General features: G+C 39.4%; 1 protein-coding gene across 6 annotated transcripts in view; it reads left to right on the forward strand.

The window, feature by feature from the left end:
- The window catches only part of CTNND2 (catenin delta 2), a 514,557-nt gene that overhangs the window by 225,230 nt on the left and 269,304 nt on the right, over window positions 1-20,023 (forward strand). For all 6 annotated transcript variants that reach the window (XM_017824127.1, XM_017824125.1, XM_017824130.1 and 3 more), the window contains one exon: window positions 13,748-13,920. In XM_017824127.1, the coding sequence (XP_017679616.1) occupies window positions 13,748-13,920 (173 nt within the window). The remainder of the gene's footprint in view (window positions 1-13,747; window positions 13,921-20,023) is intronic.

Raw genomic sequence — 20,023 nt, forward strand, 5'->3', positions numbered from 1 at the left:
TCTGGTTTATGGCAGAGAAGGTTTAGGCGGATGAAAAAGATTGTAATAAAATTTTGACCTTTTTGACTTACTTTTTAATTGACTTCTGAGGCAGTGCTAAGCACATTCTGAACTGGCTCACCTCAGAGACCAAATAGTAATTTTCTTTTGTGGACAGAAAAGATTTGGGACTTAAACCTGTCAAAGGTCAGGGAAAAATGGAGTTCTACCTCATACAAGAAGACGAAACCTGTTTTGTGCTAGTAGTTAAGTTTATAGAACAACATAATAGCATAATATCTTTTGTATTAGATCCACATATCTGGTGAGTAGTTTTATGGGCTTTTATAATCAGAAGCTGTTGAGCACTTTTATTTTCAAGTCTAATTTAGGTCTATCAGACAAGATTAATTTTTTTTATTTCTGATAATGCATTCAGCTTCTATGTGCATCATGTTTGTTGATATCTATAACCATCTGATTTTATTTCCTAGTGATAAAAAGGGAACATGTTAGTTTAATGCTATTGATAGCAATTTTAGGCTACACTAGGCACAGAGGGTGACTAGAAACACCTGACATTAACAGTTGGTCTTCACAGGTATAAAATACTTTAAAAAAATAGGATTCAGTAATGCAAAATATGTTCTTAATTTACATGTTTGGAATTTTTGTTGTGTAAACAAAACCCACACTCCATTTTAAATGTAGTTATTCTTTGAAAAATGGTAGACTGACAATGAAAACACAAATTAAAAAAATAACAATTTTTAATGCCAAAAATCGGTGTTTTCCAAATGGAAACATGGCAGTTCCTTCTGAGCTGGATCTTCCTGCCTATGTTGCTACATTAACAGTTGCCTCCTCCTGCATGCATATTTCTTGTTGCTGTCACATTCAGAAACATATCTAATCCCACCCAGGAGCCGTGCTTAGATACTGTTGTCCTGTGGTTCCACACTCTGATCTTTTAATAGAGAGCAAACTTCTGTTACAGTGAAGTGTTCTGCTACTCCTAGAGTTGCAGAGTTTCTCAGAAGTAGCACGGTCACCATCAGAAAGACTAGAGGATACTATTTTTCCTCTTTGTGACCTCTGTAATGCAGAAATGTAATTTAGTTGTTATCCTGGCTGACCATCTTGGTTTTGTGTTGTGTCTATCTGTTACTCCTGTAAAGCACATCATCCTAATGGCCAGTGATAAATTATCTCTTTCAGAGACTATGTGATTTCGATATCTGCAGGGTTTAACAAGTGATTTAATAAAAGATGATTAATCTTCTACAAAAGAAGTTTTTTAATCTTGGAGTCCATGAAAAAAATCATAGTACTACGTTATCCTTGGTTTTAATCAAAATTTAAGATAGCTTATCTATCAAAAAAAAAAACCCACACCAAAACAAAACAATCAAACAAAAATAAAAAAAAAAATCAAACCCCAAAACTAGAGCAACTTCTGTATTCTGATTTTATATATTTATAAATCTATTCTTGCTCAGTGTGTGTATTTTGGTCCATTTTTCTCTAGCATGTTCAGTAATTTCTCTCATTAGTAATGGAACTCAAGATCTTTTCTTACTGTCAAACATTGCCAAGTCTTGCTTATGAAAGAAGGTCTGGCTGGTTTTGCATTTCATACAAAAATCTGGAGTAATGCTATGTGTGATATGGTATAGAAAGCAAAATACACACTGTTGGAGTAGTTAACACTGAAGTTACCATATTATTTCAGGATTGCTTAGGTATTGCTATGTTACCTTATTCCATGAGGTTAAAAAAAAAAATCTTTCCAGTAATCAAAAAAGAACTTTTTACTGTTGGGGTTGAATGCAGCCTTATTTTTTTTTTCTATGCCATTCAGGTGTTAAGTTTTTCTACTACTTCTTGTGTACATTTATGTTGCTTTGCTATCCCTTGGAGTAGAGATTTATTATTTCAAATCCTAGAAAACATCTCTCTTTTCTTCTTACAAAATTGGCACAAGTTGTATCTTGTGTGAAAAAAGCATAAGATAATCGGAATCTAATGAAACTAGTTTCTATTCCCAGTTCACTTACTCTTGAAATAAAGTGTTCTTCATCTTTCCTTCCAATAGTAATTAGGTCAGAAGTAGAGTTAGAAGGGATATCCTTGTATTGTTCACTTACATAATGGTATCAACCTAGTTTTTGCATCATTTCTCCAGATATATATAATTTATAGAATTCTTGGATGAGAATGAACTTATTCCACACTTGCAAATGCATTCCACTAAATCCTATTTTCCAGTACCTAAGAATAGGTTCAATAGCAGTACTAAAGCCCTTTTCTGTATTTGTAGGTAGAACATAGCCCTCTTAATGTGGGTAGAGCATGGCATTGCATGTAAATCACTTCCCTTTTTTGTAATACAAGTTTGTTTTCAGTGTGCTCATTTAAGAATTGCTGCTTCTCATCTAAAGAGATGTATTTTGTTCATAACAAGGGAGCTGTTTGTGATTTAGCATTTAAAGTATTTATTTCTTCATTTTAAGTATGCATTTGGTCACCAATCCCCTGCCTTTTTTTCCTCCTGAACTTTCTTCATTATTAGGATATAGAATTCTTTTGCTGTATTGCAGCCTTGGCATTTTTTTTCTTGTAATATAAAGCTACTGATACCTTTAATATTTAATATCTCCTAGAAAATAGATGTGGAAATATTTTCTTAGTACTGTTCTAGTACTAGTCCAGGATTTGGAGGGAGAATGGAGGCAATGTTTATGGCTATTGTTATAATATAGCTACTTGTTATCTTCTGTTTGAGCTCTGGCTAACAGTTCGCTCGAAAGCCCTTCTTTTCCTACAGAATCTGTATGACCAGTTGTAGCTGACAAGACTTGTTTTCAACTGCAGATCTTAAGTTTTGCTGTGGTTTAATCTCTCCTTTTACTGTCTATAATTAGGAAAATGTCTTCTTTTTATGACAGTCACAAAGCTCTCTCAACTAGTTCACAGGGATTTTCCTCATTGCTCCCTGCCTCCACTACTTCTGCCTTTCCACCTTGTATTTTTCACAACTAGAAAATGAGGAAAGTCTGTACCTATGTGGCTGCTTCTTGACACCCCCTGTGGTACTTGCCGGGCTTCCCTTCTGCTCCCTCAATTTCTCTGCTTTCCAAAACCATCCTAAATCGTCTTAGGAAGAGAGAGTTTCTTCAAAGAATGTTTCAGATTACCTCAAAAGTAGGCCATGGTGTAACAGAGGGGTTTAAAACAGACAAACAAATGTTCCTTACCCTTCCAATTTGGTGAGAAAGTTTACTCCTGGTCCCAGACAGAGCAGCTTAATTCTGGGAGCAGGGCTTAGAAAACAGGCTGTACCAGTGAAATGCCAAAGAATTTAGTACCCCTAGGAACAGGTCCATGCACCTTGTCATTAACTATCATCACATCTTCTTTAATGTCAAAAACTGTGGAAGGACACTGGCAGGTTACCATCAAAGTATCTCTAGTTTTGTTGTTCTTTCAGTCTGGTTCCTGCATTCTTCCAGCATCCTAAATACAGTTAAACACTCAGAAACTGACTGACCACTTTACAGATACTTGCCCTGACTTTTTATTTTATTACATCTTTTTTAAATCATCCATTCCTTTGCAAAACTGAGCAACAAATAGAACCCAGCTTTAGGATGGGTTAGTGACTGCTTACTAGAAGTAGAGACACTTTAATGAGCTAACAAAAAAAGGAGGTTGTAGGGTAGGAATCAATATTTTACACTCAAACTAAATGACCTGAGAGGCAGAAGAAACAATAAGTGATGACTTTTTGGTATTTGAAGTCCTTAATTAGGATATACTAAGAGTTAGGAGGTGGTTCCTCTCGCTGGGATGTGAGGCACCCCGACCTATTAACTCTATAAATGAATGTTTAAAGGGCATTAAAGGAGTTTTGCTAGTGCTTTCTTTCAACTGTTACCCAAATGAGCAAAGAATGTGTGAAGTGATTAATTACACTAATTAAAAACACTTTATTTACACTTACTCTATAATTTATCATTACTACTTCTGTCAGTTGATCGAAGGTGGGTGAAGTGTTGTTTATAATTGGTACGGTAGCTAATTAAATGGTCGTTCGGGCAGGTTTTGGTCTATTTCCTTTGTCAATTAGAACTGGCATCGTAATGGATGACTGACCAAATGGAAATGGTCAGTCTACACAATGGTAGAGCTCCGCTTTACTACTTACTTGGAAAAGCAAATCTGCCCTCGGAAGCCAAGTGACTTTAAATCTTAAGGAGAGGAAAAAACCCTTTTCCCTTCACTTGCCTGATATTTTTGTTGGTAACTTCACATGAAAAACTCAAGTAAGAAGCATGCAATTATCTCATGAGGGCTGACTAGGTAAATGTTTCTGTTGTTTGTAGTGTAATTATTTGAGCCATTTCAGAGGTAATTATCGCATAGATTTAGAATACTGAATTAATCATGCCCTTATCTTGCAATAATATAATGTTGTATTTAACTTGTCATTATATGGTATTTATTTTAGAACTGAACTAATAGATAATGTATTATTGAATACTTTGATAATGATAAATTCTTCTCTATAGTGTAATATATTAGTCCTGTCTTGTAATTCAGGCTTTTTATTTGTCTGTTTCTTTTGAAGACTGACCATACTATTGCTATAGTATCACGTGTTACATGCTGTTGTTACATGCTGTTGAAGCCAAAATTTTTGAAGATGCTGCAGTTTAAGGATTAGGAAACAGGAGGAACGTTTTACAGAATCACAGAATCAGAATATGCTGAATTGGAAGGGACCCACAAGGATCATTGAGTCCAACTCCTGGCCCACATGTTTGACAGGTGGACACCAGCAGTAGCTTGTCACTGATCTCCCCATGGGAGCAAATTCTATTGTTTCTTTTGTGCGTTCATCCTTTAGAAGAATCTCAGATTCATTTGGCTATTTAGCTTTGTGACACTGCAGTGGCACTACAATATGAGATAGAAAAAGTATGCTGTTCTCTGAGTTTGTAATGGAGGTAATCCACATTCCTACTACCTTAACTTGCTGTCCTGTAAGTAAAAATACATATCACAAATGCTGACTTTACTTAAATCTTATCAGAGTTTCCCTTAAGAAACTGTCCTTAATAACAAAGTGTCCAGGAAGGCTGAACATACTTTAAGAAAGAAATTTTAATAGTTCAGGATCAGGTCATCTCTATATGCCGAAAGATGACCTGGTGGGAAAGAAGACCAGCCTGTCTGAACAGGAAGATTTTGCTGGAACTCAGGGGAAAAAGGAGAGTTTATCACCTTTGGAAGAAGGGGCGGACAACTCAGGAATTGTACAAGGATGTTGTTTGGTCATGTAGAGAAAAATCAGAAATGCGAAAGCTCAGCTAGAACTCAATCTGGCCACTGCTGTAAAAGATAATAAAAAATGTTTGTATAAATACATTAACAACAAAAGGAGGGCCAAGGAAAATCTCCATCCATTATTGTATTTGGTGGGGGGGGGAACATTGTCACCGAGAACGAGGAAAAGGCTGAGATATTTAACATCTTCTTTGCATTAGTCATTATCAGAAAGACCAGTTATCCTCAGGGCAACCAGCCTCCTGAGCTGATAGACAGGGATGGGGAGCAAAATTGATCCCTTGCAATGCAGGAAGAAGTTGTTAGTGACCTGTTGTGCCAATTAGACACTCAAAAGACTAGGGCATGGGATGGTCTGAGGGTACTGAGGAAACTGGCAGAAGAGCTCACCAAGCCATTCTCCATCATTTATCATCAGTTATCACGATAGTTAACTGGGGAGGTCCCAGATGACTGGAGGTTGGCCGATGTGATGCTTATCTACAAGAAAGGTCAGAAGGAGGATCTAGTGAACTACAGGCCTGTCAGCCTGACCTCAGTGCTGGGAAAATTATGGAACTGATTATCCTGAGTGCAGTCACATGGCTCGTACAGGGGATCAGGCCCAGCCAGCACAGGTTTAGGAAAGGCAAGTTCTGTCTGACCAACCTGATCTCCTTTTAAGACCAGGTGATGTGGCCAGTGGATGAGGGAAAGGCTGTGAATGTTGTTCACCTGAACTTCAGTAAAGCCTTTGATGCAGTCTACCACAACATTCTTCTGGAGAAACTGGCAGCCCATGTCTTGGACAGGTGCACTTTTCCCTGGGTTAAAAACTTAATGGATGGTCAGACTCAGAGAGTGGTGATGAATGGTGCTGCATCCACTTGGTAGCCTGTCACTAGTGGGGTCCTCCAAGGCAGTACTGGGGGCAGTTCTGTTTAATATCTATCGATGGTCTGAACAAGGGAAAAGTGCACCCTCAATATGTTCAGGGATGACATTAAGTTAGACAGGAACGCTGATCTGCTGGAGAGTAGGAAGGCTCTGCAGAGGGGTCTGAACAGGCTGGATCGATGAGGTTCAATAAGGTGATGTTCCGAGTCCTGCACTTGGGTCATAACAATGCCATGCAGCACTAAAGGCTGGGGTAAGAGTGGCTGGAAAGCTGCCCATTGGAAAAGGACCTGGGGATGATGGTCAACAGCCAGCTGAACATGAGCTAGCAGTGTGCCCAGGTGGCCAAGAAGGCCAATGGCATCCTGGCCTGGATCAGGAATAGTGTGGCCAGCAGGACCAGGGCAGTGATCATCGCTCTACGTTCAGCACTGGTGAGGCTGCACCTCGAGTCCTGTCATCAGTTCTGGGCCCCTCACTACAAGAAAGACACCAAGGTTTTGGAGTGAGTCCAGAGAAGGGCAGCAGAGCTGGTGAAGGGTCTAGAGAACAAACCCTCTGAGGAGCAGCTGAGAAAGCTGGGTTGTTTAGTCTGGAGAAAAGGAGGCTCAGGGAAGACCTTATTGTTCTCTACAACTACATGAAAAGTAGGCAGTAGCCAGGTGGGCATCATGATATCTTCTCCCAGGCAACAAGCAATAGGACAAGATGAAATGGCCTCAAGCTGCACCAGGTGGGGTTCAGGTTGGACATCAGGAAGAATTTTTTCTCTGAAAAGGCATTGGAACAGGCTGCCCAGGAAGGTGATGGAGTCACCATGCCTGGAAGTATTCAAGAAACGACTGGAAGTGGCACTTAGTGCTATGTTTTAGTTGACAAGGTGGTGTTCGGTCAAATGTTGGACTCGATGATCTTGGAGATCTTTTTCAACATTAATGATTCTATGATTCTATCATGTGTTTTTAAAACCTCACTCATGGTCTATTAATATTACAAACAGCAGAATTTAATAGGATGTGCTTCTTTGCCCCCCATCTCTAATCATTGTCAGCGTACTGGACCAGTCTCTCAGAACTTAGAAAACTGCTTACACTGGTAAGCTCCTTAGAGCCCAAGTTCCTACCCGGTTTCTAACATGAAGTACTCTTCTGCTTATGACCACTATGGGCTATGATTCAGGTGAGCTCTGCTACTTGCACGTCCACTAGACAAGTCGTTACGCTCAGAAGAAAGGGAAGATGATGATGACTCACCAGCTCTGATTCCCAACCAAGATCCCTGTCTTTTCAACTACTGTTGGTGCTGATGCCTATTTTTTGTAATTTCTCACTTAAGCTTCAATTGGCATTAATGACTGTTCATTGAATCAAAATTCTATACCGTGCTGATGCAGTTTGGTCTTTGATGATTTTGTTTTGGTTTGGTTTTTTTGTTTTTTTCAGTATAATCCTTTCTTTGCTTAATTTGGGCATCACAGTGCCTGGGGTGTGGATCATGGTGGACAGCTGAGCACCCAGTTTCTCCTGGGGCTTGCTTCCAGGCGAGTGAGAAAAGGAAAGCTACGTGCTGTACTCTTCAAGTTTGGCAATGCCATGGAGCATTGAATCCCCCATTGTTGCAGGAGGACTAGCAGAAAGAAACGTGGTCTCAAAATTTGTAGCAATGATGCTGATGTAGTTGGTTTCTGCTAAACATTTCTAATAATATAGCTACTCTTTCAGCATTGGATTTGTTAAAAATTGATTTTATACTATGCATTTAGTTGGTACATTTTCTCTGTTAGCAGGCACCATTTCAGTGCACTTAGGATATCGTAAAAACTATTTGACTCCTCTGAAATTGAGAAGCATATTCCAATGGATTTGAATATAGCACGCAAAAATGGAAATTTTGGACCTTTCTTCAGTGTACAAGTTGGATTGTTCTGATGAAAGTTTTAGTTTGTGATTCTTTTTCTTGGTTGGTTTGGTTGTTGTTTTTTTCCTCTGCATGACATAAGAAGGGAGTGGAGGTGGTCTGAAGAGAGCAGAAATGATGGGTAAAAATACTTCGTTTCCAAAGAAAATATTGCAGTTGAAAATAAAAAGGTCAAGTACTTTTACAATTTCAGTTTTTGTCTCATTTTTGAGTCAGCATGAGTGATAATAGTAGCCTGGATTCTTTGTGTCACTTCAGTTTCCCATAATCAGCTGGTACTGTGATGTCCTTGAATTAATAATAGTCTCATCATTTAAGACCACTCACTTCCTTGGTTTGTTTTTTAAATAGCTACACTGCACCTTATTGCAGCATTGCACATTGCATTTTCAGAAATAAAAGCAGTGGCTCATGAAGGGATACTGCCAGCACAGTACCCTGTCCCTCACAGGGTGAGTTGGGCACAGAACAACCCCAGCTGCTCATCGAGGGGCTCATCCTGGAACTTTTGGCTCCTGCTTCCCCCTGTTCCCCCTTGGCAGTAGCTGGTAGATGCTATGGGAGCTCTCCTTCTGCTGTGGTTTGTAATGGAGCCTGTAGCTCACCAGGTTACATTTATGGCCACATGCAGGGTACTAAATGCCACAAATCAGCCTGTTCAGTGTAATGCCATGCTATGCTTATTTTGTCAAATGAAGTATGGCAGGAAGACAGCAAGCCTGGGCTTCAGTGCTGCTCTCTTTAGTGACAGAACTTGGGGTAGGGCTGAGTCTTGGGCTGCCTCAGCTGCTCTTCCCTGTTTGGCTTGAAGTAAGTGTGCAAGACTCTCAGGTCATCCAGATCTCTTAAGATAATAAGTTTTGAAATAGAAAAATAATAGCCATATAATAGCCAACATAACTGATAGTAAGAGGGGTGGGTAATATAAACTAAGGAAAAGGGCTTCACAAGAAGTCTGCACTTCCCCTCCCTGCCTGAATGGCAGATTCATTTTCCTCTAACCCTGCCATGACTGTCACCTGGGTCTCCAAACCACAAAAGAAATTCCTGTTTCCCTTCTCTGAAAAGTCCTCTGGTCTCCATCACCTCTGAAGTTTCATTGTGGGTTGGCCCCTGATGTAGGCATATCCTCCATCTGTTTGTTTTCTTCTTGTCTGGTCTTCTCTGTGCTCCAGCAGCTTTCCACAGCTCAAGTGCACTTAGTGTCACAAGCTAGACACACAGCCTCTCCCTCTCCCTCAAGCTCCTTACTGATCTGGGTTATAGAGGCCAAGGTGAACAGTCTTGCACACTGGTCTGCTCAAGGTTAAGAGGAAGAGGAAGGTATTGTCTGCAGAACCTGTCCACCAAACGGGAGACAAGTTAATTACTATATCCTGCACCATCATTTGAAGTCAGTCCACAGCAGCGTCTCTTGCAGTATGATGGCTCTGACTTTATTTCCTGAATTTTTACTCTAATCTGTACTATTTGAATGCAGGAGGACAGTGGCACTAACTGAATCAGTGAAAAATTGGCACTATCAACTATGAATAATCCAACACTAATACTCTTTCACAAAGAAAAAGATTTTTTTTTTTAATGTGGTGGTGAAAAATATAAGGGAAACCAGGTAATTATATCTTCCTCATACTCCCAAATAGATACAAAATGTAGTGCAAATTTTTAAAGCAATACTGGAAATCATCAATACCTGCTACACTAAACCTTATGAAGCCAAAAGGGTTTGTTTTAAATTGAATATTTGTATTTAGTTATGGCTCATTAAAGGAACAATTAAGACTGAATTGTGCTAGCAGTTAACTAGTGATATCAAGTGCCTAGCTGAAAATAGAGAATTTCCATCTGCCTTAACTATTCTGAAAACAAATGAAAAATAGTTGGATGAACTCTTTCTTATACCAACACAACAGAGTTTAAATTTTATCCAGAAAGAAATAGTAGGTTGTTGTCAAGAGCCATCAGCATATAGAAGGACACAAACTTCTCTTCTAGATGAGCTGCAGGCTTTTCAGAAGGTTTGGCTTTACCTTCAGATTGAAATCTCAAGAATGTTAATGAGAAAAGCAAACAATTTTTTCCGAATCGGACAAGGCAGGACTGCTTGTAGTCCCTAAATCCTGAAAAAGGAACTTGTGTTTTTTTCAAGATCATGTTGAATGATTTCAAATATATCTTATAGTTTGTATGCTGAGTTTAGACTTGGATACTTAGAAGTGGGCAGCTACTACTCTATTCTGTGTTTGCTTGGGCTTATTTAAAATTCTAGGTTTATTTAAAATATCTATCTGGATGTGTCTCTCAAATTACTTTGTAATTATTAAAATGCAAATATGTTTTAATTTTCCATTACTGCTTGTTAAGGTACAAAATAAAAACTGCAGTAGAGTATTTTAGTGAAATTAAAACCATACGCTCCAAACTTCTTACATTGTTTTTTTTTTTCAATGGATTGGATAAGTTTCTTTAAGTGCATGGAAGTGTTTAAACTAAATGGAGCAGGGAACCCATGTATGTGTTTCTAGATGGTGATGTAAATCCCCTAGTGAGCCACAGTAATAGGAAAGCAGCACTTGAAAGCCAGATGCAATGAAAATTTAAACATATTGCGTTCATAGCATGTGATAGTTTAATCATTATTTAAGCTTTAGAAATGTCACAGCATAATTACTTTCAGAATGAGTACAAACACTTTCATGCACAAAAATTGCTTTCTTGCTGCAACTTTTGCTTCTCATGGGAAAGTTATGCTTTTGTGAATTTTTCTGAACTTGATCTTGTTCATCACTTGATCACAGACAAATTCTCAGTGAAAACTCAAAATCCAAAAGATTAAAATAAAGCCTACAGATATATTTTATAACTAAGCATGTATTTTCTTTATGCTCTTTAAAAAAAAAAAATCTGTGAAGCAATTTCTTTCAATTAAGAAGAAAAATGGCAACAAAACCAGTTAAATGGAAAATGCTTTGTAAACCCTATTTGCAGCGTCAAGGAATGGAAAGCTACCAAATGCTGGATTTATAAGCACCCATGCAGGATTAAATTCAGCTCCTCTGTGGATGTGATACATTTTTCCAAACCTCACAAGCATACATGGAGCCCTGCCTCCTTCTGTGCTTCTGAAGGAAATACAGAGACCAGTACTTATGTTCTAAATTTATCCTGTATCTGGAATGTTCTGATGAATGCAGTTGACTTTACAGTATAAATTGTGTTGATATGTAAAATAGTATCATAATCCCAGACTACATTTAGATGCAAACACTTCTACTTTACATAGCCTACTACAATTTGTTTATAATATGAGCAGTTTGGGTTGGATTTTGGAAAATAGCAGTTATAATGGTTCTGCCATATCTGAGAAACAGGCTAGAGAAAAAAATACTCTCCATGTATTTTGGGGGTGGGGTTGTTGGCACATTTTCTAAGCAGTAATCTTTTTGGAGCAGCTGTAGATCCTCATAGTAAAGACTTAAAGGTCATAAATTTGCCTTTGTATCAGGAATGTACTGGAACTTATTTGTGGTAGATTCATTGGAATTTTTCCATCGTGAGTCTTTGTAAACCTGAACTTTTCTCATGTTCTGTAGGAGCAAAATCATCGTAATCATTTCACATCCCTTAAGGTTTGTGTCACCTTCTGTGCTCTCATGAGCTTGTTAGTGCTAACCAGAAGATAAATCTGTCATCCCTGTGGAGACACTGAGTGTGCTGTAGATGTACCTGTGGGGCTGAAGGTAGACTTCTCTGTAACTCATGCAATGGCCATGGTACAACCCTTTTCTCTCCTCTTGTATTTCACCTGCTGGGCCCTGACAGCAGAGACTAAAATCACTGGAGACATAGAAGAGAATTAAGCAGGTATTCTTTAATTTAGATCTTCATGTATCATAGAATCATAGAATCACAGAATGGTTTGGGTTGGAAGGAACCTTAAACATCATCTAGTTCCAACCCCCCTGCCGTGGACAGGGACACCTACCACTAGACCAGGTTGCTCAAAGCCCCATCCAACCTAGCCTTGAACACTTCTGTGGATGGGGCAACCACAGCTTCTCTGGGCAACCTGTACCCAAGTTTCACCACCCTTACAGGGACAAATTTCTTACTAATGTCTAATCTGAACCTACTCTGTCAGTGTGAAGCAATTCCCCCTTGTCCTGTTACTACATGCCCTTGTAAAAAGTCTCTCTCAGTCTTTCTTGTAGATTCCCTTCAGATACTGTAACACCACAATTAGGTCACCCTGAAGCCTTTACTTTTCCAGACTGAACAATCCTAATTCTCTCAGCCTTTCCTCAGAGGAGAGGTGCTCTAGCCCTCCGATCATCTTTGTGGCCCTCCTCTGGACTTGCTCCAACAGATATTCCTTATGTGCTGGCAATCCCAGAGCTGGATGCAGCACTCCAGGTGGGATCTCACCAGAGCAGAGTAGAGGGGCAGAATCCCCTTACTAGACCTGCTGGCCACACTGCTTTGGATGCAGCCCAGGACACAACTGGCTTTCTCAGCTGCGATCTCACGTTGCTGTATCATGACCAGCCTCTCATCCATCAGCACCCCCAAGTCCTTCTTGGCTCAGCCTGTATTGATACCAGGAGTTGCCCTGATCCAGATGCAGCACCTTGCATTGGTCATCTTAAACCGCATATGAAATTCTCATGTGCCCACTCCTTGAACTTTCCCAGGTCCCTCTGGGTGGCATCCCATCCTTCAGGTATGTCAACTGCACCACTCAGCTTGATGTCTTCTGCAAATTAGCTGAGGGTGCACTTGATCTCTGCGTGAAAACAAGACTGTTCCCTGTCTGATACATGGTCTAAGGGCAAAAATTGGGAAATTTGCTATGGGCACGCAGTAAGCTAAATCACTTGTACATGAACTTAATGAATATTAGAACAGGTTTTAGTTTCACAGAACTACCAAATAACTGTGGAAAGTGTTGGTGTTAGTGGTCCTGACATGCCCTTCAGTCTGGCAGCCCCAGTTTAAGCTCCCTGCCTACACTTGGCTCTCCTGTCATGCAGTGCTGTGATGGAGAAGGTAAGATAGGCTGACAAAACGGTCCTCAAAGATTCACCGAGATCAGGGTGTGTCCTGCATGATGAAAGGAGCAATTATTATTTTAAAGGCTGCCATCCGTCCCTACAGGCACCAAAGTATTACATCACTGTGTGTATAGGACAGAGTGGCAGTAATCAATAGATGTAATAGATGTCCCACGGAGGGACAAGTTAGTATTTCCCAAGCAGAACGACTGGATATAATTAAGTGAAATAAACAAGGCTTGTCCTTAGGGGGGAAAAAGCCCTCATCAACTCTTGTGAGTTGAAAAGCAAGATTTCTTTATCAAATAGTACAGTTGGGTTTGTTTAAGCATAGAATTTCTTCACCAGTCTAAACCATATATTTCTTGCAAAGAAAGAAATATGGTCTGTTGCTTGAACACAAAAATGATGATGACTGAGTGATAAAGAAACGAAGCAATGTACGTGATTTTTATTACTGACAAGCAAAACTGAAAATCTGAAGCCAGATACATCTGATAATTTCAAGACTCACTTGACACAGGTATGCTCTTTCAGTGAGACTTTCTGACTGCTCTCAAATCCTGTCCTCACAGGGCCCAGCCTCCTCTCCCAGAGTGCACTCCAGCTCAATTCCAAACCTGAAGGGTCTTTCCAGTACTCAGCCAGCTACCACAGCAACCAGACTCTTGCCCTGGGTGAAACAGCGGCTGCCCAGCTCCCGTCGCGCAGCAGTCAGGCCAGAGGTGCCATCCAGAGCTACAGTCAGGTATGTCTCCTAATGAATTGGGGTCTCTCACATCTGAAATTGTGTGGAGTACCTCCCAGGAAACAGAACTGTTCAGTGCTTGCCTGCATCTAAATTTCTGCCTTTGCTTTCTGTCTTGTTCAACACACCTGCAGCAGGGTGGAGTTACCATCTTATTTTTTGTAAATCTATAGTGGGTTGACTTGCATAGTAATAAAGTAATCCTGATTAAAAAGGAGATTTACATGCCAGTTTAACTTGCTTGCATATATTTTCTGGTAATAGCATGTTTAAGCATTTAATTTTGAAAGCAAATTTCTGTGACTGTGCTGATTAGCAGCCCATACTAAGGTTTAGGACCTGCCAGCTTTGGTATGAGCATATTACTGAAAGCAGTAAGTGCCAGGAAACAAAAACAAAGCCATGCTGACACCAGATGCGAAACCCGCTTGGGATATCATGCATCACCTGATGCTGTGGCCTAATCCCAAGTGTAAGAATAATTTTTTTACCCCATATTGCAAAACAACCAGCTTCTCAGGTTCAACCAGCTTCAACCTGTACATTTGAAACATTTTGAAAGATTGTTTCAGATACTAATGAAAATTTTGTAAATTTCTCTGCCTGTCTACAGGGCTCTTCTTGGCTCTTATATGTAACCCTCTCACCTTCTGTGCTTTTTACTGTGACATCAGAGCCTCTCACTAGGAAGTTAAGCTTCAATTTAGAAAAAAATTTCTAGAAGTGTTCATGCTTTCATTCATAAACAAAGTCTGACTTGGTTGCATTGGTCACCACAGGTTATGTTCTCTGTTTAGATTTTTACCATCCCAGCAAAGCAGATCATCTCAGTGTGACACGGGGACATTTCATAATTCAGGATTCTGTAGAGGAGAGTAGTACTTGAATTTCAAAGCCTTAAATTGCTAAGAGATTTCAAGTATTATAGTCATTGCTCAGTTTATGCGATACTGAGAGACATACAATATCCTATTCTCTCAATTTGCTCAGAAAAGCTCCCTGTCCTCTAAGACTGAAAAATGACATAAAGCACAGTTAAATTTAATTTCAAAATGGGTAGATACATCTTTTTCATTAAATCTTTTAGGTTAGAAAAGACTTCTAAAAACATGGAGTCCAACCACTAACCCAGCACTGCCAAGGTCATCACTAAAACATGTCCCCAAGCACCAAATCTGCATGTCTTCTAAATACCCTTAGGGATCATGACTCAACAACCCTTTCAGTGAAAAAATTCTTCCTGATGTCCAACCTGAACCTCACCTGGTGCAGCTTGAGGCCATTTCCTCTTGTCCTATCACTCCTTACCTGGCAGAAGAGACAGCCTGGCTACAACCTCCTTTCAGGTAGTTGTAGAGAGTGATAAGATCACCTCTGAGCCTCCTCTTCTCCAGACTAAACAACCCCAGCTCCCTCAGCTGCTCCTCTTAAGACTTGTGTTCTAGACCCTTCCCCAGCTCTGTTGCCCTTCTCCAGACCCGCTCCACAACCTCAGTGTCTTTCTTGTAGTGAGGGGTCCAGAACTGAACACAGGATTCAAGGTGTGGCCTCACCAGTGCTGAACACAGAGGGGGATGATCACTGCTCTAATCCTGTTGGCCACACTATTCCTGATACAGGCCAGGATGCCGTTGTCCTTCTTGGCCACCTGGGCACACTGCTGGCTCATGTTCAGCCAGCTGTTGACCAACACCTCCTTTTCAACACCCCATTGATAACAGCCTGTTCAGATCCCTCTGCAGAGCCTTCCTACCCTCCAGCAGACCAACACTCCTACCCAACTTGGTTTTGTCTGCAAACTGACTTAGGGTACACTTGATCCCCATGTCCAGATCATCAGTAAAAATATTAAACAGAACTCTTCCCCAGTACTGAGCCTTGGGGAGCCCCACTAGTGGCAGGCCACCAACTCAATGTAGCACCATTCATCAACACACTGTGGGCCCAGCTGTCCAGCCAGGTTTCAACTTAGCGAAGAGTGCACCCAGCCGTGCCATGGGAAGCCAGTTTCTCCAGGTGAATGTTGTGAAAAAGTGTCAGCTGGAGTTGTGCTTTTTGAAAAGCATTGTACCCTGGAGGTTCACCTGCAAGACTGTGGTGAAGTCCTTCAGGAGACTGGAAAAAGTAAGACCATGAAAAGGGAGCAGGTTATGAGAGCAACAGAAGCAAAAACAAAGAAATGAGAGGGGAAGGAGAAAGAGTCTATTTTTTAAAAAAGGCAGGAAGGAAAATTATGCAGTTATGTAGAAGTTAGAAATAATTATATTATATAAGTTAGAAATAATTATATTCTTTATATAAATTTGTTATTCTCATTTATAGAAAAGGATGAATTTATGGAGGGGGGAAAAAAATGATGTAGATTTCCTTCTTTGAAATTACACTGAAAGCCATTGCTTAGATATGAGAAGCTCTCATGAACAATCCACTTCATAGAGAACTGGTTTCCTTCAGAAATGTAACTAGTAAGTTAGTAAGGCAACCTTTCCTATCCTATTTTTCTTGGTATAGAGGGCAGAAAATAGGTTTTCTTCTTGTTTTCCTTCACATTGTGTGGTAGATGTTCCTGCAGGAAAACAACTCAGAGAACTTAATAATTTTTCACACCATGATCCTGCAATCTGACAACTTCAGATCAACTAAAATATATTTTGAAATTACTAACAAACTGCCATAAAAACTATGAATTAATGCCATAAAAAGCATATAAGGGAGGCTTAAAAGAGGTAACCAAGAAAAGGAAGATTCAAAAGTCAAAATTAAAAAGTTCTGAATATGACCATTGCCAATCCCACAATTAAGGAGGAAAAAAAAGTCAATTCTTGGAATTGTTTTGCTATCCCTATTATAATTAAAATACGCCTCAGGAGTTGAAACTGCTCAGATTGTGATAATTTCCTTTGGTATTTGTGTGCAAGGAATATAGCTATCTCTCAACATAAGTGATAGCCCAAATGCATGCAAAAAATGTAAATAGTCCCAAGGCCAGCTGTGACAGCAAGAACAATTTGTGAAAATCCAATTGTATAAAAAAGAGAAACTAATTAGTCTTGGGACTTCCTGTATAGTGCTGCAAAGTGCAATCTAACATTTTTGTCAATTTGGTGGAGTTCATTATAGATCATAGAGTTTTTTCTGTGCTTTGAGTGCTTTAGAACACAAAACTTTTATCTTCTAAATGCTACTGGAATAGGATTTCATAGCAAAAACTGCTCCTCTGGCAGGGAATTACTCTGCTTCCCCACTGAAAACAGCTTTTCAAACTTGGTGTCCAGATGCTGATATATCCTCTATTAATAAGCGTGGTTTATAAAAAGAAAACTAGCAGATTTTGCAGATCAGTTGCTCAGAAATGAATCTTCTATTTGGACAATGTAACTTGAGAATGACCGGGTTTACTGGAATCTTGAGAGTGGTCATTTTACGTTGTAGATACCATAGGAATATAAAGCATAACATATTCTACCATGTGTTTGCAAGGGAAGAGAAAGGGAAGTTTACATTTCTGGATGAGGACTTGTTTAGCTTTTGGTGATGCTGCAGTCTTTTCAGAGGTTGAGGCAGCAACACAGGTAAATCCCTACTGTGTATTATCCCATGTTTCTGATGCTTCTGGACTGAATAAGCTGACACAGAATTGAAAAACTCTAAAAACCAAAAAGGGAGATGGAAAATGAAGATGTTAAAAAAACCCACCTTGAAAACCATTTAACAGTTGATTTTCTAACTTGTCTATACTCTTTTTCCTATAAACAAGTTATAAGTTTGTCATTCATCAGACCACCACACCTCATTAGCCCTATTTAATTCATGAGCAAATGAGTGCTAGAATGTGTTCAGTTGTCAAGCAGAAACTGTATACCGGCCACAAGATGATAGGCTGCTTCAAAAACTACCCAGACAAAATCTAAAATAAGTTCTTAACTTCTGATAGGATATAGCAGATGATGATAAGTTTAATAACTGGATTCTAAGTGTGAACCTGAGAAGTTTTCTGTCATTACGGAAACAGATGAAATCTTAAGACAGATTACTCTTATTACAGCACTCGGAGAACAATTCACTAGTAGAGCTTATGGCAGTGAAGATCTGCAGTGCTGGTTTGATCCTACAATAGGTAATGATTGCAGCTTTCACTGCTGCTTTAGAAGCACAGATTAACCATCTCTGGACACTGAAAGGATCTCATGCAATTTCTGTTTCTGGATGTAAAAAACTATGATAATATTACCTACCTTCATCTATATGTGTGGCCTTCGAGATCAGGATCAGGTAGGCTGACAAATTTTCCTAATGGTGTTGGAATGTTTGGAGTGGAACAATGGAACAAACTCAGGAGAAACAGATGGAATAGGACACATTTGAGGGATCCAGAGGATAGTCTGGCATCTATTACTGTATAAGTACATTTGAACATAGGTAGAATCTTCTTGATGTTAGGTCAGGAACTTAAAAATGACATTAAAGCAGTCCTGCAGAAGAATGGCCCTTCTTCAGGTCCTGCCCAAAGACTGAAGTGTGCATCCCAAAGACTAGAGAATGTTAAGAATTTTCCATGCCCTCATCTGCCCTATGTAAGAATTTTGATAGAGGCATTGGACCAGAGCAGAGTGATACCTTGAGTGAAGCCTTATGAAAGGTTCTTTGGGCTGACAGAAAAAAAAAGTAGCCCTCAACCTGCACCCTTAGGGTGTCTCAAAGACCCTAGTAAGGATGATCAAGTTTTCTGCCTAAAGCCAGCAACACACACCAATATTCAAAAGCCTGAGCAGCCTGGAGGAATGTCTTCCACGCAACTTGAGCATACAATTCGAAAATCCTCCCTAGAATCAAGAGAAAGGGTCTTCACCTGGGCATCAGTGTGCTACATATGACTGTTTGGATTCATGAGATATGACCTTGTTTGAGATTTTATGGGCCAAGAGATCGCTGAAAGTTCCAGAGAGCAAAACAAGCTGAAAGCTTATGCTGGCATTTAATGCTAAAGTAAAAATACTTGTGAATAGAATTTCATCCAGACCTAAGATGGGCATGTAGACTGACTCAAACGTAACATAACTTTTCAGTTTCTTCTGTTACCTGTCAGAGAAGTACAAAGCACCCAGTGCAAATTTTCATTTCTCAAAGTTAACTAGTACCATGATTCAAATTTTCCAGCATTTTCCTGGAAATTGCATCATTATCTCATTCTAATGAAATTACTATGAAGGCTTTTCTGGTTTTAGTTCTAAGACTCAGGCGGTTGCACTGACAGAAGTTCCGTTTCTTAGTACCTGTGAATTATGCAGCATAGATACACAGAGCCCAACAGGTTTTGCGTTTGTGTTTTCACATCTCTAAGAAGCAAATGGTTTGAAGGGATTATAGCTGATACATCAAATAGATTTGCTGCACCTGCTGACATCGTAATGGTCATCTTGTTCTCCGAGATTTTTGCTATTCAGGTTTTGCTAGTGTTACACACCATTTTTCCCTCTGGGAGCAATCTCCAAGAATCAACGTGCTGCTGTTTCAGTAATTAGCAGCTGACCCCAAAGTTTCACATAAACTGTCTAGTCATCTAGGATTTTGTAATTCCTTATCCATGAAAAAAATTTCTGCAGAATAAATAACTCAACACAGTTATTTGCCCCTCTCAATTCCACTCCGTAAAAGAGAAATCCTGTCTTGCAGTCTTTCATTTATTCTTTTTTCGTTAATTTAATGTTTCAATTCTGATTTACATTTTCAATTGGAATTGTAAAAAAAAATAAAAGTGCATTAAATGCTTGAATGAACAGGCAAACAACAGTTAGACTGTTGTCTAGTTTCCTATAACCTAACTGGACACCCTCAGTAATTTTCTGTACAAAGTTCTACAGATCTTGTTTCGTACGTATCAGTAGAAAATGATCTTTGTAAGATTAAACGGGGAAGAAAATATTTTCATAGCTGTAGTTATGTTCTCATGGTTTTTTTTCACAAATTCCTGCTATTAGGAAGGATATACCAGAATCTGTATATTGAATCCAAATAATCAAGGCTACTTTTCTTTGAGATACCAGAAAAATGAAATCTCTGTGTCTTAGAATGGGTATTTATATGCCTATAGTAAGAAAGCCCT

Source organism: Lepidothrix coronata, unplaced genomic scaffold (assembly GCF_001604755.1).
Source record: "Lepidothrix coronata isolate B3197 unplaced genomic scaffold, Lepidothrix_coronata-1.0 Scaffold109, whole genome shotgun sequence".
NCBI classification, from domain to species: Eukaryota; Metazoa; Chordata; class Aves; order Passeriformes; family Pipridae; genus Lepidothrix; species Lepidothrix coronata.